The 25,135-nt window shown below is 34.5% G+C and overlaps 1 protein-coding gene across 1 annotated transcript in view; it reads left to right on the top strand.

The window, feature by feature from the left end:
- The window catches only part of DLG2 (discs large MAGUK scaffold protein 2), a gene marked incomplete at both ends in the record, with an annotated part of 2,048,692 nt that overhangs the window by 466,969 nt on the left and 1,556,588 nt on the right, over window positions 1–25,135 (top strand). Inside the window, one exon of the mRNA XM_081281630.1 lies at window positions 5,208–5,303. Within this exon, the coding sequence (XP_081137756.1) occupies window positions 5,208–5,303 (96 nt within the window). The remainder of the gene's footprint in view (window positions 1–5,207; window positions 5,304–25,135) is intronic.

The raw sequence follows: 25,135 nt of genomic DNA on the forward strand, positions 1-25,135 counted from the left end.
TGATTCCAATCTGATATAAATGCTCCTTCTATAGTTTATATCTATTATTTTAATCAACATATTTGTACTATAAATTACATATTTGTATATTTCCCCTTGGAGGAAAGGCAATCTATATTAATGTCTTTCTGTCTCCAGAGATCAATAAATATTTGTTTAATGAATGGAAACTATAAAAGATTAAGTTAGATGAATAAATGAATGCATATAGATGAACAAATAAAGAAACAGGGAGTAAGGGCTTTGATCTGGCTAAAAGGAATGCCAAGCTGAACTACTTAAGGAAACTCAGGTAGCCCCTGTCTCAGAAACATTCTTTTACTTTATGCTCAGTCTATAATGGTGGCTTTGTTGCCATGTTCAGTAATAATGGTGGATACAGGCAGCAATGATAGCAGTGCAAGCTCAGTTAGCAGCTTAATTATAGTCAGTCACATTAGAATTCCTCACTATTGGCATTTATATGAGTGATGAACTCATATAAATTGTTCAAGCTCTCAGGAAGACATGTCTAATTTGTCAATCTGTAGTATTCCTAGGTACAAACCAAACATTTAGGCCATTGGCAACATACCAGGAGTCAGTAAAAGTATAATAAACTTGTCAAGAGGCATATTTGTCACACCTCTGAGAACAGCCTTGAGTTTTGTACCCTGAGTTGAGGAACTGTGGTCATTTCAGTTTTGCATAGCTAGCACTGAGAATAAATAGCATTAGCATACCATTGTGTTTCATTTGGCTAAACCATTAATAAATAAGACCAAGATATTTAATGAAACCTCTTTGAATCAAGAATCCCATTGAGTTGTTGTTTCAGGGGGTGGAGTTGGAAACTGACTTTTCCTTAAAGGGTAATGATACTTTTTTATATATGATCAAGATGCTACTGGGATGAGTCTGGCTGCATTCTTGAATACACCATTTCCATGTGACAAGTGAGAACTTTACCATCTTATTATATTATCAGTTGATCCACCCCCAAAATGAAAATACCAGACTGGAGAGTTAATAAGTGTCTATGATCCAGATGTTCAATTTTGAGAAGAGCCCAGTAGCAAAATAATGACTGTTTAGGAGAAACAGTGTCCAGGAGAAGATGAGACCAATTTTCAAAGAGCAGTTCAGGTGGGGGCTACCTCTATTTGATGATAATTCAAATGAACCCTCATCAACTCAAAGATTTGTGACTCAAAGATGTCATTAATGTGGGGCCCAAGGGTAGAAATCATGCCATAGCTTGCTACCAATAGAGCTACCAACAGTGTTAGTGGATGCTGATTTTGAAGTTAGATTATGAGTAAAATGTCAAAGTGAGAACATACTCTCTTTATTATCCATAGAACCCAATGAGGTATGGGGACCTCTGTTTTGATGGCTGGGGCTAAAAAGACAACAGTTTTTCCTTGCTGATGGAGGGAATTTACCCATAGAACCCCTCAATGTTGTCAGTTTATCACCTACTCTTGCTGGCTGAGGTTTTTGACTTTCCAACTAATAGGACATTATGTAATTACAATTTTGAACATCAAAAACGAGAGCTAATAAGCCAAACTCAAAAAAGTCCAGGGTTGAATGTTTTCTCTCATATGCAAAAAGCAGGAAAAAAATAAGAGGAAAAAAGGAGGTGAGAGACATGATGAAAATAAAAGAGAAGAATGGAATGGAAGAGGGGTGGGGTTGAGGGGAAGTGGATAAGATGGGAAAGGAGAGGGCCTGCAGAATGAAGATGATCAAATTATACTGTGTGCATGTGTGAATGTACCATGGTGAATTCAATGGTACACTGAATTTTGCATGTATGCAATTTTATATGTATACATTATGTATACATATAAAGCACAAATTTATTTAATCAATAAATAGCTGGGTATGGAGGTACACACCTGTAATCCCAGCAGCTCTGGAGGCTGAGGCAAGAGTATCAAGTTCAAAGCCAGCCTCAGCAATGTAGTGAAGTCCTAAGCAACTTATTGAGACTCTGTCTCTAAATAAAACATAGAAAAAGGCTGGGAATGTTGCTCAGTGGTTAAGCATCCCTGAGTTCAATCCTTGGTACCATAATAATAATAATATAAAAAATAAAAATAATAAATAGATGGGGGGAAAGCCAGTAGAGTGCAAGTGAAACAGGAGGTAGGGTTGAGAAAGAAAGAGGTACCAGGGACTGAAATGCAAAAAATTATATTCGATGAATATGTGATTATGCCAAATGAACCTCATTATTATGTATAGCTATAATAAACTCAGAAAAACATAAAAAAGTAGAGCTACCAACACTAAACCTTAAAGCAGATGACAAAGGAGTTTAGGTACTGCAGAAGCACTATAAACATATTGGGGGCCTTGCCATATGAATGCAAATACATTAGTCTTGGACCTCAAGTACCAGAGTGCTAGAAAAATGATGTAGGAAATGTAACATACCAAATGCTGTCAGTGCAGTGAATTTAATTACAGTTAAAATGTCTGGGATACCTAAGGGAATAGCATCAACAACCAAATTCACCAAGCTTTAATACTCTGTAAGGGTCTAGCTCCATTAGCATTTCTTACTGGCCACACTTGGCTGTTGTTTTAAGATATTATACCTTGTAGTATTCCTGCTATCTTTAAATCCTTATGCAATTTCATCTTTTCTCTGAGATTTTTCCATTGTTTCTGTTGGACTACCTGAAAGAAAATGGGGAAAATAATTGGGGAGAGATTTACTGATTCCACTAGCATCTTTCTACATGTACTCTTCCTGATCAGGAGAATCCCCGTTGGACTTTGTAGGCATTTACAGTGAAATGTTAATACCAATTATACACTCAGCAATTAAAGGCACAAAAAAACCGCTACATTGAATGGCCCCAAAGAGCTTCATATACAAGGTCATTTTAGCTTTCCTACAATGAATCCTGCCCAAATCTAGTGATCTGAATCCTAGTGCCCGAATGCCTTACCTCATAAGCGTTAATCCACAGGATGAAGGTGAGTGTGTTTTGGATGTTATATCCAAAGGGACTATGATAAGTTGAATCCCTCCTTTCCTCGAAGTTCTTTAGTATATTTGAATGGGTATATATGAACCTTGTCCCATCTTAGAAACAGGGAAACATTGTCCCACTTTTAATCATCTTTTTCCTTACAGAATCTGAGATCAGTAAAAAGGAAGAGGGAGGGGTTATAAATCATGGAGGGCAAGACAGCTATATAGCTATAAGCAAGGAACATTTACTTCTGATTCTGAGTGTCGTGGTGGTAACTTTTAGCTGAACAAAGTAGAATTCTAATGTTTTGTCTCATCCAAAGTTTTTTTTTTTTTTTTTTAATCAGTAGCCACACCATCAAAACTGCCAATCTCTAGGGCTGGGGTCATGGCTCAGTGGTAGAGCGCTTGCCTAGCATGTGTGAGGCATAGAGTTATATTCTCAGCATGACATATAAATAAAAATAAAGATCCATTGACAATTAAAAGAATATTAAAAAAACAACAGCAACTTCCGATCTATAGATGATAGATTAAAGGCACCTGTGTTTGGTACCACAAACTATAAGAACAAAATCAGGACTGCCATCCTGATTGTATCATTTATGTAAATACCCACAGTCAGGTACTGTTTTATGATGAGGCCCCTTGGAATAATGCTGATTGAGCCTGAACTACCTCCCTTGCTGCCTGGATTTATCATCATAGCAAGTATAGAAGAACATGCTCCATCATAGACTGAGCACAAAGTAAAGAACTTTGTTGCATATTGCTAAGGCTACCCTGAGTCCCTCATTTAGTTGAGCCTAACATTCTTCTTAACCAGATCAGACCTCTTCTTTGTTCTATCTAGGCATGCTTTTATTTCTCTAATCATTTATACTCTGTATTCATTAAACAAGTATGTATCCTTCGAGATTAAAAAACAGTAAGATATCCTTCCTGTTCTCCAAGAAACAATAATATGACAAAGAAATATATAATTTATAACACAGTGTGTGTTAATCACAATGAGAGGTTTAAACAATGGGAGCAGAGAAGAGGGGCATCTACAACAGACTGGTATCAGAGAAATCTTGGTTTATGCTCACAGTGTTTGCAAATTTTTCTCCTTTCACAATAAGTACAGGTACATGACTTTATAACTATTGACTGCTCACCAAAATGAATCTTAGTAGCTGAGGATAATAAATAGATTGATGAGGAAGTCTTCCTACCTACTGAAGAATTAGAAAAAACTGGAAGCTGTCTTGGAGTCTTTTTCCTAGTACTTGGCCTGAAACCATTTCAGTTATTTCTCTATTAACATTGAGGCGAAAGACCATTATTATGCAGTTGAACATAAAACATGGTCAACATGTTATTGATCTTCAAAAATGTCCCACAAAGTCTTTCACCAGCCCATCAGTCCCTGATCCTTTCTCTTTCAGAAAACCATGACTGTCAACATTCCCTTCTTGTCACTGCCAAGATTGCAAAGTGTCTTGATATTTTACTTTTTTTGTAAGCTAAGGAGTTAGGCTGCCACAGTTTCATAGATGCTGCCAGAAGACCCATAAGACAAAGATAAAGGACAGTATTACTTGCAACAATAGCAGTAGCCGGAGAATCAACATTTCTAGTCTCTCTTTCTCAAGCCCCATTTCCTACAGGGCCATGCTAACATTACCACATGACAAATTCCTATGCAATGGTTTTTATAGGTTGCAATCACTCAAATGAGGGAACACTACCAGTAAGCAAACCTATTCTTTGCTCTGAATTTAGTCATTATTTCTATCATCCAAAGCTGCAGTTAAAAAGTACTCAAGCACAAAGGCAGTCAGTGTCTCTGCTTGTTTTGAGAACTCCAAAAACTACCAGTGTAGAGATTTCTGCAAGTATGGGAAATTACATAAGATGAAATAAACTCTTCTACCTTCATCTTATTAACCATGCTCAGCTTTTACCAGATCATCAATTTACTTTGGAATAGTCCAATTTCAACACTCCCTGGTGAAAAGCTTTGAAATTTAAAAACTTGCTTTTGAATAACTGTCCCATTTTATGATTTCTCTTTGGGAGCAATATAAAAATGGGTTAAGCAGTACATTCATATTCTAAAACTGACATAAGCAACATCTAATAATTTTATTCAGGTCTTAGATATCTTAAGATTCATGTTAAAACCTTGAAATACTTCACTTACAATTCAGAAAATAAGCATTGATTCTTAAACTTTTTTTTTTTTTTTTAGCTTACAGTTTGGGGTGGACCAAAGGAGAATGCTTCATGTATTGAGCAAAATAAAGAAAATCAGTGTTTTGAGAATGAAACTGATGAAAAGTCAAGTGTAAGTGTTCGAGTATTTTCTTTGTTTCTATGCTTTATTGGGAAAATGTGTCTTGTACTCTATGTATAAATTTTGTAGTAGTGTTAAAATAAAAGAAAACTTGTAGCCTAATTTCTAACCTTGACATGGTCAGCATATTGGGTTCCCCTGCTACTAAACTGATACTGAATGTTTATCATTTTGAGTAGTTATATATTTCAATTTGGGATCTGTGTTTTGGTGTGTAGTCTTAAATTGATGGTGATAACACTGCCATTTTGTAATCTACTCCATTTCTTCTCTGGTGAAAAATGTTTTCATTTAAAATAAAAGGTGCTATTTTGAACTATTTGAGATTCTTATAAAATGGTAAATGCTTTTCCTTCCAGGAGAGGAAGTCATCTAAGTTGGCAATAACACTGTTTTCTCCAAAAGGACAGAGTAAGTGTGGATGTCCATGTTGGACTCATTCATACTTAGAAAACAATTTTTTGGACTTCCTGGCTGTCCACAGGGATATTTGTAGTTTTGCTTCCTGAAGATGAAATCATTAGGCCTAAATGGAATACAAATGTGCCAACTTGTCAGGCAGCTTAATTAAATAAATGCTGGCACATATATTAGAGAAACTTATGTTCTCATCATAGGAAAGCATATTGTTAGTCTATACTACCTGAACTCCAAAAGCTTCAGTTTATCTTATATGAGAGTTATGAGATTTTAATAAGATCTTGAATATAGATTTAATAGTGCCTGGCAAATAGTATATTTATTATTCTATTAAGATGAATTTCAAGTTTTACGTCTTGTAGAGGTGATGTTTTTATTAAAATTCCAAACAGAGAAACAAAGACATCACTAAGAAGAAACTATAAAATGTTTCTTCATCTTTTTATTGGTGAAGAAGCATTTTACATTTAAGGTGGAGAGAAACTTGACTGTAGGAAGCATATAAGTCTGAGAAGAAATCATGGTGTAAGAGTAAGTAACAAAATTAGAAGCTTAAAACTTGGATCATTATTTTTGTACACTTACTGTCTGAGAGTTCTTGGGCAAATCATTCAGCCTTTCTGTACCTCAGTTTCCTAATCTAAGTGAAAGGTTTTGATTAGATAAATTGTGGGTCCTTTAAAATTATAATGTATTTATATCACTTTGATATAATATAGAAATCATTTATTTTAGAGAATCTCAACATTAACCTCAATTATTTTCAGGCTATAATGTGTTTTTACACTCTATAAAATAGCTATTAAATAGAATTCTTTAAAGGTCAGCTCTATTTTGCTACTTATTATTCTTTCCTACATTTGAAAGGAAAATTCTTTTCCTTAATGACACTAATGCCTGTTTTAGGGAGGTAGAACAGAACAAGGATTCCCTGGCATTTATATGCATAAATTAGGTGTTATTTATTACCTCCATTTTGAAATAGATGGTTCTAAAATAGTAACTAGCCAAATAAATCTTGAAAAATAAAAATAAAATTGGAGGCCTTATATCTCCTAATTTAAAAACATACCCAAACAAATCATAATCCACATGGTATGGTACTGACATAAAGACAGATATATGGACATATGTATGGACCAATGCAACAGAATAGAGAACTCAGAAATAAAGGCTGAATGAAAGCAAAGTTGGTAGCACTATACAATAAAAAAGAGATTATTCAACAAATAGTGGTGAGAAAACTGGATATCCACGTGCAGAAGAATGAAGTTGGACCCTTAGTTTACACTATATAAAAATTAACTCAAAATGGGTTAAAAACATAATTAAGACCAAAGATTATAAAACTCCCAGAAGAAAACAATGGAGAAAATGTTAAGACTTTGGCTTTGGCAATGAGTTCTTGGATATGATACTAAAAACATAGGCAATAAAGGCAAAAATGAAAAGTCAGAACTATATAAAACACTTTCATATGAAGAGATGCTCAGCACTACTAATCATAACAGAATTGCCAATTAATACAACAATTAGATCTCAGACCTATTGGGATGATCATTATCAAAACAAATATTAGTAAAGTTGTGGAGACATTGAAACCCTGGTACATCGTTCGTGAGAATATAAAACAGTGCAATCATTATGAAAAACGTACAAACATTCCTAAATTACAATATGATCCAGAAATCCTATTTCCAGATATATAGCCAAAATATTTGCAAGAAGAATTTTGAAAAGATATTCACACACCAATGTTCATTGCAACATTATTTATAGTAGCCAAGAAGAGGAAGCAACTCAAATGTCCATGAGAGGATAAAGAAAATGTAAAAAATAATATTAAAAAATGTTTATTTACAATGGAATATTATGTAGCCGTAATACAGAAGGTAATCTTATAGTGTGCTAAAATATCTTGAATCTTGAGGAACATTATGCAAAGCAAAATACATGAGTCACAGAGAAGACAATATTGATGATTCCACACATACGAAGTACCAAAAGTAGTCAAATTTTTAGAAAGTAGAAAGGAGGTTGCCTAAAGCTAAGGAAAATAGGGGAGGAGGAATTAGTGATGGTGGATATGGAGTTTCAGTTTTACTTATTTATTTATTTATTTATTTTTGCCACATGGCGATTAAGTTCAGGGCACATGTTAGATAAGTACTCTTAACTCTGAACTATACCCTCAGCCTGAATTTCAGTGTTCTGATGACGAAAAAGTTTTCAAGCTCTGTTGTATATCAGTATAAATACATAAAATGGTACTGAACTCTGTACTTAAAAGTGGTTGAGATTACAAGTTTAGTATTTTGTTTCTTATAACAACAATGAGAATAATAATAACAATAAATGATTCTGAGTTAATCTTCCTGGATCGCCACATATGAAAATATCATAGAGTCAGAGGATTAAAAGTAACTTTAATGGTAAACTAGAGAAGTGACCCCTAATTTTAAATTTCCTCTACTACCACCCCGTAAAAGGGGAATCTGTCATTTTCTGGAAAACCTCTAATCTGGAATATTTATTACCTGCCAAGGTAGCTCATTTCATCTGGGCAACTTTTAATATTATTCTTATTTGACCCATGATATTCAACCTATATTAGCACTAGGCATATTTTATATTTCTCAATATAAGTGAAAACACAATGGTAAATGTCTCATCTTTCTGGAATTAATAAAGATTATTATTATTATTATTGATGGAATATTATGGTTCGATCTTGCTAAGTTGGTTTACTAATTTAAAACATAAAATGTCATAATTTCTCTTGTCCAGGTTGGTGAAGACATCATGTTTTATCTTTGAGTATCTTGTAGTGCCTCAGGGTCAAGTTTCTGCCTATTAAAAATCAATGACTGGACTGTCTGTACTAGCATTGCCTGAGATCAGGTTTGTGTGTTACTAAATGTGACACATTCATGAAGCAAGTTTAAACTATTCAATTCAAATATCAATATATCTCAGTTTTTTCATTGGTTATATTTAATTTAATAGTTATGAGTAATTGATTATATTATATATATCATGACAGTTTATCTAATCACAGCCTGATTAACAAAGGGTCGATGTTTATTTATAGATCATGTATCTGATAAGGGGTTAATATTTCAAAATTTATAAAGAATTCATGAAATTCAGTAGTGGAAAAAGAACCCAATTAGAAAATGGACAAAAGACCTCATTAGACATTTCTCCAAATAAGACACAAAAGCAGCCAATAAGTATGTGAAAAGGTACTCAACATTATTAGGGAAATGGAAATAAAAATTACTATGTGTTATCACCTTATACCTTTTAGGATAGTTAGAGTAGCTATTATCAAAAAGCCAAATACAACAAATGTTGTTATGAGTGTTGGGAAAAAGGGACTCTTTTGTATACTGTTGGGCATGTACATTAATATGATGAATATAGAAAACTGTATGGAGTTTCAAAAGAAATTAATAATAAAATTATGTTATAACCTAGCAGTCCTTTTGGGTATACTTTTAGAAGTATACTCAAAAAGAAATAAAATCACCACCTCATAAAGATATCTGTGCCCCTATGGTAACTACAGCATTATTCACCATAGCTAAGACATGGAAACAAAGTAAGTGTCCAATGACCCATGAATGAATAAAAAAAACAAACAAAAAAAATAGGATAGCACATTTTTTTCATCCCTAAAGAAAAATGAGATCTTATCATAGATGGCTTACCTAGATGGCTCTGAGGAACACTATGCTTAGTGAAATAATCAACCACAGAAAGAAAACATATTGCAAGATCTTACATATACAGAATTTAATGAAAAAAATTCCAATATACTGTGCTAGATAAAGAAGCAGTGGTTAACAGGGGGTAGTGAGAGGATGGGGAAGAAATGGGGAGATACAGGTCAGAAAATACAAAGTAGTGGATATATGGAATGAACAAGTTGAGAAATCTAATTTCCAATTTGATCGCTATAGGTAATAAAATTGTATTTTATATATGAATTCATGCTTAATGAGAAGATAGTTTATCTTATACAACCCCCAAATAATGATGGCCATATTAATTTATTTCACTATAGTAATCTTTTTGTTATCTATATGTATCCCGTGGTATCATGTGGTATAACTTATTACACATGACAAATTTTATTTAAAAAAAAAAACCTAAAAAAAAAAAGCCAGGTATGGTCGTGCATGCCTGTAATCCCAGCCATGCAGGAGGCTGAGGCAGGAGAATCACAAGTTCAAAACCAGCCTCAGAAATAGTGAGGCACTAAGCAACTCAGTGAGACTATATCTCTAAATAAAATACAAAATAAGCCTGGAGATGTGGCTCAGTGGCAGAGTGCCCCTGAGTTCAATCCCTGGAAACCCCCTGCAAGAAAAAAGCAACACTAAAAAATGTTGATGTTGAATCTGAAAACTATTACTTGTTTTATGTATTTTAAATACTGTTATTAATATAAATCATTTTTGGAGCTAAGCTATATTAAAAACCATAGATTGCACATTTCATGTTGCACCTTTCAGATTCTGCCCTTGCTTTTAAAAAATGGATATGTGTGTTGGGTATTAATTCATTAATTAAAAAAAAATATCAATTTAGAATCTGTTGTTTTAAACACTGGTGATACAGCTGTGAACAAAGCAGATGAGTTCCTGTTCTCACATATAAACTTCAGATAGGGTAAATAGTAACAGAAATTGTGATCATTGCTATAAAAGAAGCAAACCAGAACCATGTCAAGGAGAATGATGGAAGGTAAGCTAAGCTAATTGCAGGGGTAGTTTGAGATGGTTTTATGAAGGTGGTAACATCTAAGAAGAAACCTGAATGATAAGAAAAAAGATCTCTTGTGTGAAGATCTAGAGAAAAAGAGTTGCTGGGAGAAGGAACAATAAATTCAATGCTTGGGAATAATTAGAATGAAATATTATATTCGAGGAGCAGATAATAGTAGGATGGTGTGTTTGGGTGTGGGAAGAGAATTTAGCAATGCTACTGAAGTTATTTATATTAACTTGAAAGCAAAATTGTTTTTCAGACCATATAGCTTTTTAGATTTGTGGCTTGTGCACAACTAGAAGTTTTGGAATGTATTCAACCCACAGCATTGTGTAATAGGAAAAATGGAGTTCATAAGGAAGAAACCTAATGTTCAGTAAAGTTTCATAAACTTGTGATATTTTAGGGAAACATAATTTTTATCAAATATTCCATATATGTATGGTTTATCATTTACAATTATCTAAATTTTAAAAAAAACTTGCTTCAATTTTGATGATGATAATAACTGTATGAGTTATATTTTATTGATTAACTATGTTGTGACTCATATTAAGCAAAATTGACCCAAAATTCAGGTCTCTGTAAGTAAAAACCATGGTAAAATATAGGTTCAAAGTGAAAATTACTTGATTTCTGCAGCAGATGATGATTTACTTAAAATTTTGTTTATTTATTTATTTTACAAATATTGACATACATTGCACAGAATTTGTAGACTTCTGCTTTTTACGAATTAGTTGCGTGATCCAATACTATCCTGATATTCTTTTTTATCATTGAAACTCTGGCAAAGTCAGTCCTTTTCCAGTTGATCCTAATTTCCTGCTTTCCTCTGGAGAGTTTGGAAATGAGGGCAGGCATTTTGCCATGACCTGCCTGCAGTCTATTTATTTTACCAAGCTAACAAGCTTTGCAGATGTCATTCGTGTGCCTGCTGTCCTGGGTCTATGGGGAACAGTCAGACAGGGATGGTAGTCCAGGTGGGTGGACTTCTTGTTATTTCCCTTGGAGCTAATTGTCCTATTGAGGAGTTCATTCCTTCTGGAGTTTCTTCCATGGTCCTTTTAAGCTATAAAAGCCCTCATTGTAGGAGCCCAGAGATGCACCATCTTTTTAAGGGGGGTCCCCAAATTTTGGTTACTAGACTGCACAGAGTCTAGTTTACCTTTGATTCCAGAAGCCCTTTGGATCTGACTGTGTTACACTTTCAAGTTGTACCCAGGGAGGCAGAAACTGTCTCTGGATTTGAGGTGTGATGAGGTGGAAAGAATATTGATTTTATACTCTGCGTTAGAGTCACCTAGGGCATGTCATATATCCTCAGAGAGCTTCAGTTTCTGCATTCACAAAATGGGGATTATAATTCCTTCCTGAAGGGTGTTATGGTCATCAGAGATAATATTTACAAAGTATTTGGCAAAGGACTTCATATAATATCTGCTTGATAATTTACTGTAATTATTAATATCTTAAGATGCTTATATTTATTACTGTTTTTCTATTACAAGGGCAAATTCCTGTTTCATCAGTCCTGTTGTAATAGTTCAGCTGGAAACCTCCCTTTATTATATATGATTGTTCCACTCCATGCCATCTTCATCAGACTGGATCTGCTGAAAAAAATACTTTTATTTGCAAATACCTTCTGCTACATATGCAATCTATTTTTTCCTTAAATTCATACATATATGTGTAAATATATCTGTATATATGTGTTTATTATGATTACTCTATGGATGAGTGATGCATATCATAGATTTAATTAGATTTTTAAAAAATCTCCTATCAAGAAAAAATAGCATAACAGGACTGTGATCATTCTTTCTTTCTACAGATATTTAAATCATACTTCTTAAATGGCAGATACTATGCTAGGTGCCAGAGATATATTTTAAATCTATCCTCAAGGCGTTTAGATTTTAGGACACTAGACATAGGATATATTTTACTCTAGATATTTTTTTCCTTGTTGAAAACAAGCAAAATAAATGGGATGGTATCAAACTAAAAAGCTTCTTCACAGCAAAGGAAACAATCAAGAGCATGAAAAGAGAGCCTACACAATGGGAGAAAATCTTTGCCCCCTGCACCTCAGATAGAGCATTAATCTCCAGGATATATAAAGAACTAAAAAAAAAAAAAAACTTACCCCCCCAAAAAAAACCCAATCAATAAATGAGCAAAAGAACTGAACAGGATCTTCACAGAAGAAGAAATATGAATGGTTGACAAACATGTGAAAAAATGTTCAACAACTCTAGCAATTAGAGAAATGCAAATTAAAACTGCACTGAGAGGGGCTGGGCCTATGGCTCATTGTTAGCACACTTGCCTGGCATGTGTGAAGCACTGAGTTTGTTTCATAGCATCACGTATAAAATTTTTTTTTAAAAAAGGTCTATCAACAACTAAGAAAAATATTAAAAAAAAAGCTACACTGAGATTTCACCTCACTCCAGTCAGAATGGCAATTAGTAAGAACATAAGTAACAATAAATGTTAGCAAGGATGTAGGGTAAAAGGTACACTCATATGTTGCTGGTGGGACTGCAAATTGGTGCAACCACTCTGAAAAGCAGTATGAAGATTCTTGAGAAAACTTGAAATGGGACTACCATTTGATCCAGTTATTCCACTCCTCAGTATATACCCAAAGGATTTAAAATCAGCATACTACAGTGACACAACCACTTCAATATTTAAAGAAGCTGAATTCACTTCAATATTTAAAGAAGCTGAATTCCCAATAGCTAAGCTATGAAACCAACGTATGTGCCCTTCAACAGATGAATGAATAAAGAAAATGTGGCACATATACACAATGGAATATTACTCATCCATAAAAAGAATGACTTTATAATTTTTTTCCAGTAAAGGGATGAAATTGGAGACTCTCCTGCTAAGTGAAATAAGCAAATCCCCAAAAAACCAACGGCCTAATGTTCTTTCTGATTATGTGGATGCTAAGAAGTGGGGAGGGAAGAATAGAAGTTCTTTGGATTAGACAAAGGGGAATGAAGGGAATCAGGGAAATGGGAATAGGAAAGACAATAGAATGAATTAGATATAACTTTCCTTTGTTTATATATGAATACACCAACAATGAAACTTCACATCATGTACAACCACAAGAATGGGATCCTAATTAGAATAAGTTATACTCCATATATGTATAGTATATCAAAATATACTCTACTGTCAGGTATTTTTAAAAGGAACAAATAAAAAACAAAAAGGAACAAAAGTAATACATTTGAATGATTAAGAAACAGACTAAGTGGAAGTAATTAATAATAGTGATTTTCTAGTATCAAACTTTCAATGGTAGATTTTACTAAGAATAAATACATTTTTGGCACGATAGCATTAACCTTAAGGAATATCAAGTAGAGCAGTTACAGCAGTTGGCTTTATTTCTTGCCAAACTTTCCTTGTGAAATCACAAACCCAGTTGAGCTCTATGTCTGTAAAAACAACAACAATAAAATGTTTCTAGCTGATGCCTTGTTAATTTTAAAAATTAAGTAATGTTTCCCTTGAGGCAAAGAAGTAGGTTATTTTCTGTCATCTTTATATCTGTGGAAAATCGATGGAGGGTAAGTTTTACACAAAGTGGAAAGCTGAATTCTAAGTGGGATTATGCTTTAAAATGTTGTGTTTTTACGTATCTCCAAACATACATTATCTAATTAATTGCTTGTGATGAACACAAAATTAATGAGTACAGGACGCTTATAGCATATGCATGCATACAATAAATTCATACAATTTTTTAACATTAGATTAACAATGATCTTTTTTTTCCCCAAGCAGAGATTGAATGTTCAGTTTGTTAAATACCTACTCTAAAGTATTTTTATTTAATGGAATCCCATTGGATATGGGGTTGTATAAAGGTGTAAGACACTATCGATTCATTTCTTTTTCAAATAAAATAGAGTACATGGAATTCTTTTTTTTTTTTTTTTTTTTTTAACCAACTTCTAGCTAGCTCCTCTGGGTGCTTTTCAATTCAGCCCAGGGCTCTTCTCCAGAAAGTCTTCCTAACTACTCCATTCTACTTTATTATTCTAAAACACTCCAAGTGCTTGCTGTATGGTAACTCTAATTTTTGATTTGCTTGTAGAGAGATTCTGTTATCCTTTATTGATAGTTTTGTCTATGTATAAGTAGATTTGCAAGTATATTTGTTGCATGACGAGATACTAGACTACACAATTGGAAAACCAAATCAAAACTAGTTTTTTTGGAGCTTAGTTTACAGATGATACAGACATTAATAAAAAAAACATATAGTAAGCCCTCCCTCAAGAAACAAGCCAGTCAAATGACTTAGGGAGTGCTTATGGTATGCTAAGAACTATGCTAGAATAGTTGACTTTTGTTTCTATAGGCCAGTTTACCAAATACTTTCATTTGTGATCAGCCAGGGTCAGCGGACTCCCTCTTGTCAATTTTCCCTGCTCTTAGCTTTCTCCTCTGTATGAAAATGGAATGCGGTTACAAAATACCTTTCTTACAAGGATACCTTTTAAGAATATTCATCTTACTCCACTATTCAATTTATTTCCTTTCTGCCTCTAACCTCTGACAGTCTCTATTCTGATCATAACTGAGAAAGCTCTGGGATTGCAATTAATAGACAGTGGTCTTTAATGTTGGCACTTCTTAGGAAATCATTTGAACATCCTAAGCTTGTGAGAATGTCACAAGTGCTTTGTCAACTCTAAAGAGGCATGAAGCCTAATTATTTAGAACATGAATATGGCAGTCAGAATTAGGTACTTATTAGATGCTTTGGTTGTGTCATTCAAGAAGTACTCTGGTACCTGGAAATGCTCAAGGATATGATGGTTTATATACTCTAACATAAGCTTAGAAAATATTGACTTAAATCAAGTATGGTAATACTTGAGGTAATGAGGTAATAAGTGAGGAGGTGAATTGGTAAAGTGATGCTTCTTTAACCTTTTCATATTCTGAACCATAAGACAGTTATCTAGTTTAATTTGCAACAGTGTTAATTTATTTTTATTATTTAACTTGAAAATTATTTGAAGTTTATAATACCTATAGGTTAACAGCTCAGAGGAAATTGTTTTCTAAATATAAGTATTTTAATTACTTTAAAATATTTTATGCAAAACTGAACTTTAGAAGCTCCCCCTTTTTCTCTGAACACATATCTGATTTGCTATGAACTTTAAAAAAATCTTTAGAAACAGTGATTTCATTTTGTTAAAATAATGACATGTCAGTTTCTGAGACATTCATCTATTTAGCAATCAGGAGGTTATTGAGGTTTGAGCCTGAATAATTCATGAAAGGTAAAAAGAAGAGCCTTATGAGTCCATTCTTTTTAAAAAATTGTTTGTCATAGAAAGTAAACTTTTTGTTTAAAAAAGAGGGTGGTAGTAGGAAGTGGAGAGGGAAAGGGCCCTGCCAATATCTTGAAGAGGTAATTGAAATATGTGGATCCCTAGACATTTCTTCTTGATATTGCCATTGGTCTAGATGACTGTGTAGTTTTTTCCTAGTGAAAAGGAGGCGTTGATTTTCCATTCTTGTTAGTCAATCAGTGCAGAAATCCCTCCCCACCCTCTCTCTCCTTCTCTCTCCCTCCTTTCTGAGCTTGTGTCTTTAGTTGGTTTTAGCCTGTCTGCCTTATGTATCTAATAAGACTATGAGGAAAAACAAAAACAAGTATATTATTATCTAGAGTGATGCTTGTCAAATACCTCAAAGGCAGTCTATGTAGCAGCTTCACTGGAAGAGAGGGATTTGAGGGAGGGAGGAGGGTTAATCACTTGGCTGGTAAAATGCTGCAGAAGGGAACACAAAGCTCTGCCCACGTAATAAGTGCCTGCAGAACCGCCAGCGAAGAGGGAAAAGTTTGGGAAAGAACTCCTTTGTGCCTTAGTACATGGAACTTTTGTAAACACCATAAAGCTTTCCCCACCTCAATTTTATAATACATGTATTTGTTGAAATGTTCTAGTTGTTTGTGTATCCGTGTAACTCATAGACCACACGAATAGCTACGTGAGTAAAAAGAAAAATTAACATTTTCCAAGTTAAGCCTCCAAATCCGCAGTTTCTTGATGTCCCTGGCCAGATTTTCCTTATCCAGCTGTTAGTCATTTGTAAGAAGCTGCCCTTGAAATTGCAAGTGAGTTCAGATGTGATGTATGCAGCACCGCATGCACCTTAGCTTTCCACTCATATCTTTCCAGTCATTTAGGCTCCCGGGAAACATGCTTATAATAAATAGCTTTTTATTACCAAAACCGCTGTTCTGGCAGCAGAACGACAGTCCTTTGATAGATGGGCCGGCTAGTTTTTTGCTTTGTGCTTACTCAGAGTTGTTAGGAAAGACGAAGGCAGCAAAAGGGGGACTTTGGCAAAGGAAATCTTATGAGTATACTGAAGCAGCCGATCAGAATTCAGAAACAAGAGCGAGAGCTGAAATGTGATTCTCTGGTGCTTGGTGTAGCACTCATCTCCACGCTAGAACTGTGCGGGGCACTCACAGAAGCCTGGCTCCCATCACGGAATTCACTAAAAGACCATGCAGCCGCGGAGCCCTGCAAGCCACCGGGAAGTTTTGCCGGAGCTGATTTCTAGGGGATTTTCTGGTGCCTAGGAGAATCCTGCCTGCCTTGAGCTGTATGGAGGAGGGCTCCAGTTTCCCATGAGGGGCCCCCTTGGAAAAGCCGCCTGTGCAGAATCCACGCTCTGCTTCTCTCAGTGTGCCATTTACCAAAAGGCTTTTCTCACCTTTGCTGATTTGCTGGTGTGATTTCCATGTACTGAGTCCTGTGTAGGGATCCAGGATGGATTGCCTGTGCATTGTCACCACAAAGGTAGGATAGGAAACAGAGCTGTTATGTGCAGCATTTTTTTCTATTATTATTCTGGTCCTGTAATTAAACAGCTCTGGTAGGTACTGCCAGTTCATGAGATAAAATGATGAGTAAAATTTACTTTGCTGGGCATTTTGTTTCCTAAGAGGGTTTGAAGGTCCTGTCATTCTGTGATTTCAACTTCTTAAAGTGATATTGTTTGTGCAGAAGAAAGGATAATTTGCCTGTGTGTTTTCATGGCAGTATTTGCTTTTGCATCTATTTATAGCACACAATTGAAATATCTGTAGTGGTAGTGTAGCTCACACATCATTTTTACATAGCATATCAGGGTAGTCTTTCTGAGTGTGGTAATTAGCTTTTCATTTAAAAAACATGTCTTCTATGTTTGAAGAAGCCAATCAGCTTTACTGTGGCTTGACATATTGTTCCTGATTGGAGAATTCTGATGTTCTGCATTTTAGTGATTTTTTTTTAATTGGCAAAATAAAATCTTTAGGCCCTGATTTAAAGTAAATAAACAAATATAATATTTAATGTTTAACTGGTTCTGTTTTGATTACAAGCAAATGAAATATTTGCATTAGAAACAGAATCAAGGGGAGAAAGTAATAAAATCAATAAGCCTTCCTTTAGTGGGGCTTAACTTACAGATGATCTCTAAAAATTTCAAACATATTTTATTTTACTCTGTCATCAGTTCTAGTGTATTTAAATTTCATTAACATTAGTAATTTGAATAGGATTACTATTATTTTTAGAAAAAAACTTATTAAAAGACACTATTCATTAGCTTCCTTTTCATTTTGCTTGTAAACATACCATGAGTTAATTTGAGGTCCTATCTTTTAACATCTCACATTTATTGTATACCCATTAAACATGACAAAATCAATAACTTAGTGTATGAGACTCAGAAAATGTAAATTTCCCACTATGATCTCCTTCTACCACTAAAGATTATTCAACTTTGAAGACACAGACCAAATTCCCTTTCATTTGACATTAAGTAGTTTAGTTTTACAAATTAAATTCCAGAATATTTTAATGAATATTTTCACAAAGGGCCTAGTATAACATGGCAGCTTCACTTGACATTGGTAGACTTAAAACCTAGAAACTTCTTTTGAACTAACTGAGAGGCTTCAAAATTACATGTTGCCTTACTTTACTTTATTGCCAAGCATCTCATTTACTTTTCCCAGTAAGGTCATTAAAAGTAAATAGACTAAAATAAATTTTTAAAAAAGCTAAGTGGGAAGGTGCATGTCTTTATGTAATATAGGAAAGAAAATATCCTAAGTATATTTTACCTTTCTCAACGTATTGTACTCCATGTTATCTTTCTTGACATATTACTATGAAATTTGAGCTCCATGTGTTTTATAATTATTTATTTTTAAATCATAATAATTTTCAGTGTTTTGAAACATTAATAGTACTTTAAAAGAAGTTACAAGCTAGGTATAGTGTGCATACCTGTAATCCCAGCGACTCCAGTGATGGAGGCAGGAGGATAGCAAGTTTGAAGCCAATCATAGCAACTTAGCCAGATCCTATCTCAAAATAAAAAATAGAGAAAACTGGGGGTGTAGCTCAGTATAATAGGACCCATGGGTTCAATCCCCAGTACAAAAAAAAGTTATTAATTAGAACTGGAAGTCTATTACAATGAAGAAGTTAATCAACAGTGAGATCCAAGTTCCTTCAACTTGGATAATATAATCTAAACAAAAGTATGATGTATGCTTTAATATTATTTATCAAGTTATTATTGACCAAAGTTATAGCTACAAAGGGAAGTTTGCTTTAAATGCTGTAAAAGACACAACTGTCATTATTGTAATATTTTAACTTATCATATAAAATATATGATTCAACAGGACAAACATGAGAAATTTCATGAACTTTTTGAGTTCATTATATTCATGAATGCTTCTTGTGTGTCATCTTTAAAAGACAAACGTATTTAAAATGAAGTTATTTACAGTGTTTAAATGGTAAAGAAGTATAGCACATTCATACGTAAGACTTCTTGGAGCATTTCAGACTGCAAATCTTATCCTTTTACAACTGATAATACCAGTGCTGATTCCTTACTTTTCTTCCCAAGTGGCCGTGCACCAGAGATGACCTTTGTATACTTTTCTGAAATTCTTTGACAGGAAACTTGCCAACAATATAGAAATCTTAATTCAGTCTTAGTTTAACCTTGTCTCTTTCTCCTTCATCAATAAGTCCACCTTCTAACATCTGGCTCAGCTACTTTCTTCTAATGGAAGTTTTATGTGAGATTGAGACTATCAATTATCCCAATCTGTCCTAGACTTCTCTTCATGTGTAGCATATCTCAGTATTACAGCTCACCATCACAGCTATAGAAGTTTTCAGTGGCAGGAAACAAATACTTTCACCTCTTGCCTTTTCGTGAGGGGCACCAACAGTCCTCTTGGATCCTCCAAGGCTTCTGTGCCCTTTCACTTCTCCTGCATTTTTATTTTTTTCTGCATATAAAAGAAAGTGAATACTGGCATATTTCCTGATAATCTAAACTCTCTGATAAAACAACCCTAACCTAGATCTCACCCCAATTGCTTTAAATTTTAAGGGTTCCAGTCTGATCAGACTGGTTTGCAGAACCCCTTGTATTTGGAGTAAGATCCTTTGGGCCAGGAAACCATTTAAACTGCTCAAAACAGAGTTTTTGCCACATAGATCCCCAGGTCTTTCTAGATGTCCAGATAGCTCACTTTCATCAGAAGATTGAGTCATCTCTTTTCTTTGAAAGTTTCTGTCCATTTTCAATTTCAACTCTTTTGTCACAGTTATCACTACTGAAAAAGAGAAATAACATCACAGTGTGAAGAGCAGAACTCTAGAATAGGACTTCAATTTAAATGGTCGTTCTGATGCTTATTACATTTAGAACTTTGGTCATGTTGTTTAACCTCCCTAAGCCTTGATTTCTACATCTGTGAGAAAGATGTCAAGTGATGTTGAGGTAAAGTATATAGAGTAACTAGCACAATTACTAGCCCATGGAAATATTTCAATGTAGGATAATTTACTGAACAACTCACAATATCTTTCATTAATCTTTCTGTTCAGGTGTGGACCCTGAGGGAAATGAAGTCATCTCAGTTAACACAGATTAAACACAATTTATAACTAATGCAGCACACTTTATGTAGTGGAATTTCCTAAATATGTTTTGAATAATTTGAAGTAATCCAATAATCTTGACATGAAAATATAAGGAAAATAGTGTTAGACCATATTAAGACAGAGACATGCTGTTAGAGGATTGGCCAATAGACCAGTAGTGCTATGTAGATTTAATGGGAAAAAAAAATCTAGTAGTTCTGGACTAGATTTAATGAAAAAAAAAAAAAGTCCAAAGAAGTTTTCTTTCACTATAAATAAATCCTCAAGCATCATGTATAATAACATACAGAATTTTAAATAAGAACAGAAAAAAATGTGGAACTGTGAACAATCACAGTAAATTTGCACTTTATGACTTTGGGCACTCTGAGACATCTGTGCGTCATTGTCTGTAAAATGAGTGTATTTTATTATATCTCTGTGCTACTTCATTTTCTCTTTCTGGTCTAATATTATTCTCTAAAGTATAAATTCCTGCAAATAAGATTATCCAGGTTCATTAAACATCTTAAAAACTAATATTGGGTGAATTATATATTGCTATCATTCCAGATGTCCATTAACCACACTTATAGACATTTTAAAAAGTTAAAAAAAAACCTACAAATAAAACTGTCATATGTTATGTTAAATGACTTTTATAATTTATTAATAAGGGTATGATGGCACTATTAATTTTAATATGCTTAACAGGTTAATGTGCACAATAAAATTTAAATAGCAAAATAAAAAGTAGATCAGGCAGCATAAAAGAAGCTTTTATTAATATTATCAATACTATATCTGTTCTGTAAATATGATTTTCCTCTTTGCCTTCACTAATCTACAGTCTTCTATAAGTATTAGTCACTTAGAGTTTCTAAAAGGAAATAAACTTTGTTGTTGGACATCTAAAAGACACTTTTACCAAGCAAGTTAATATCATATTATTTATTATAACCTTAATAGAACAAAAAAGGGGCATGTTGTCCTTTTGGAAATGGACTTATACTAGAAATATTTTCAACCACAGTTTTTTTGGGAAGCCAAAATAATTTTATTTTCCAGCACAGCTTCATGTAGAGAAAATGAAACAAATTACCACGGCAACAAATGGTTTCCTGAGTGGTCCTGTGTTCATAGACAAAGCTGTTTGTTCATGCGGATATATAGTTGCTTCTGCTCCTATGGTAGAAGCAGTACATCTACCCATTCATTTTATTAATCTAACAAGTATTTATTGAATGTCTACTATGTTCTTGACATACTAGAAGACATGGGGATACAATGAGCAATCTGATCTTGTGGAACTTTTAGTCTACTGGAAAAACAGTCAAATGGAAATAACAGTGATATGTGACAAGGAGGTGAACATAGGATGCTATGGAAATGGGCATAGGGATACCTGCAGGACCTAATGGACTTGTGGTTTCAGGGTAGCAGAGATAAATATCAGGGAAGACTAGTCTAAGGAAGTGACCAGTAAAGTGATCTGCAGAATGGAGAGCACAATGGGGTGTTAACAGTGTATAAATGTAGGTAAATTCCTGGGGGCGGGGAGAGAGAGAAATGAATGAGAATGAGAATTTTACATTTGAGGAAAGGAAAGTCACTGTGGCTGGGTTGTAATGTGTCCATGGTTGGCAACAAGCCATTGAGGATGCAGAGAAGATGGGTGGGGGTCCATTCACAAATATTTAGAAGTGGTGATATGTATTTATTTTAAAAGAAATCGGATTTTCCATCAATTATTACACTGTTCCAACTCCCATTTTTCTCAGATTTCTCTCCCATTTCATTCCTCTGATTTTAGTTCTCTTCTGTTTTTTACCACATACTCCTCTGCCCATCCCTCTATTCAGTAAACATAATGATTTCCCCTTTTACTGGTTGAACAACCTACTATGAACTGTAGTTTTCTTCATAAGACATGAAAAAATAATTTTAGAGGAGGAAAGTTATATGGGTCAAATGGTGGTTCCATTCCCAGCTTTCCCAGGAATCTCCATACTGCTTTCCAAATTGGCCGCACCAATTTGCAGTCGCACCAGCAATGTACAAGAGTACCCTTTTCCCCACATCCTCGCCAGCACTTGTTGTTGTTTGACTTCAAAATGGCTGCCAATCTTACTGGAGTGAGATGGTATCTTAGGGTGGTTTTGATTTGCATTTCTCTGACTGCTATAGATGGTGAGCATTTTTTTCATGTACTTGTTGATTGATTGTATGTCCTCCTCTGAGAAGTGTTGTTCAGGTCCTTGGCCCATTTGTTGATTGGGTTAAGAGCGTACTATAGGGATACTGCCACATTGATGTTCATGGCAGCACAATTCACAATAGCTAGACTGTGGAACCAACCTAGATGCCCTTCAATAGATGAATGAATAAAAAAAAATGTATTTATACACAATGGAGTATTATGCAGCACTAAAAAATGACAAAATCATGGCATTTGCAAGGAAATGGATGGCATTAGAGCAGATTATGCTAAGTGAAGCTAGCCAATCCCTAAAAAACAAATGCCAAATGTCTTCTTTGATATAAGGAGAGCAACTAAGAACAGAGCAGGGAGGAAGAGCAGGAGTAAAAGATTAACATTAAACAGGGACGAGAGGTGGGAGGGAAAGGGAGAGAGAAGGGAAATTGCATGGAAATGGAAGGAGACCCTCATTGTTATACAAAATTACATATAAGAGGTTGTGAGGGGAAAGGGAAAAAAAAACAAGGAAGAGAATTGAATTACAGCAGATGGGGTAGAGAAAGAAGATGGGAGGGGAGGGGAGGGGGGATAGTAGAGGATAGGAAAGGTAGTAGAATACAACAGTCACTAATATGGCATTATGTAAAAACGTGGATGTGTAACCGATGTGATTCTGCAATCTGTATTTGGGGTAAAAATGGGAGTTCATAACCCACTTGAATCAAATGTATGAAATATGATATGTCAAGAGCTTTGTAATGTTTTGAACAACCAATAAAAAAAATCAGCATTTCCTAAACAGGAGAATACAGATGAGTTAAGAGCCCATTACTAAAGTAAACAAATGCCAAATGTGGGTATCCAAGGTAAATATTCTAAAATGGCTAGAGTTAATTTTTAATATAAAAACTGAAATTAGAAAAAAAAAAAGAAAGTGTATATGGGGCTCATGGTTTCAGATGTCATAGTCCATGGATAACTGACTCCTTTGCTCTGTGCCTGAGGTAAGACAGAAATCATGAAAGAAGGGTGTGGAGGAGGAAAACAGCTCAGGACATGCTGACCAGGAAGCAGAAAAAGAAAATTCTACTCATCAGGTACAAAATGTACACCCCAAAGGCATGACCACAGTAACCTACTTCCTCTAGCCACATTTTACCTGCCTACAGTTACCACCCAGGTAATCCCTATAAGTGGATTAATATATTGATTAGATTAATGCTCTCATAACCAAATTATTCACCACTAAACTTTCTTGCATTGTCTCTCACACATGAGCTTTTGGGGAACACCTCAAATCCAAGCCATAACAGCAATTACCTCGTAAGGGTATAGGTATACTGTTCTCTCTTGGGTCCTCAGTCTCTCTATCTTTCCATCTTTCTCTACTACCCTTCTCATATCTATCCGACAATAACACTGGTTCTGATACCTGTCATTCCAACCAAGTGTCTGTAAGAGATTGGAGCAGAGATCTTCATGGACTAGGGACAATCTATTGATTGGCAAAGGGAGGAAGAAGTACAGCTAATAATAGGAAAATATTAACACACTTTGATCTTCTTATGTAGAATATCAAGGAAAAGAGCCAATGTGAAGAGATTCCATGATTGCCTTAGTAACCTAGGATTAACCATTTTAATAGATACTAATGCCTTTAATATAATAGCTTAATTCTCCTTTAAGGATTCTTTCCAGCTGCCAGAGGAATCCACCAAAACCATAAGCCCAAGGGTGCCACTCTCATGCAGAAGTGATGACACTTTACTGAGGTTAATTAGTTATCCAATTTCTTAACATAGCATGATTTTCTCTTGACTTATAACATGAATTCCTCTCTCATCTTCTATGCCTATATTTTAAAATCTAACAATCTTAAAAATGCATGGACAAGACCTCGTTTTAAATCTATGCTACTTCCCTTGTTCTTCATTAAGCTAATGCATATACTGGCTTTGCTAGTTCCCCTTTATTCTTTGAAAGTGTCAACTATGTTCCTATTTTGGGAACATCCACTTAGTATTCTTCTGCCTACCTGTCTAAATCCTACTTATCTTTCAGGTTCACTTTACATGCCACTACACTCTTATCCTGTATTTCTACATATCACAATTCATATTTATACTCTTATTTATATGATTATTTTCTCTGTCTCTCTTCCTTGATTGGATAGACCATCCATGAAGGAGGGGACTATGTCTATAATTTTTTTCCTCATTTTTGTACCTGTAATTTCTGAGATATTGAAGGAAACTGATAAATTTTATTAAAAATCATTTACCCTTTAGCCTGACCCAATGAAGTGAGATTTTCTACATCTTAAAGGTGAGGCACATTCACACAACTAAGATCTTTTCTAATGGAGATCAAACTCAGGTCTTTATGACTTTAATGTTTGTAATTCTATACACTCTAAT

This window comes from Spermophilus citellus, assembly GCF_964194105.1.
Source record: "Spermophilus citellus genome assembly, chromosome: 2".
Taxonomy (NCBI): domain Eukaryota; kingdom Metazoa; phylum Chordata; class Mammalia; order Rodentia; family Sciuridae; genus Spermophilus; species Spermophilus citellus.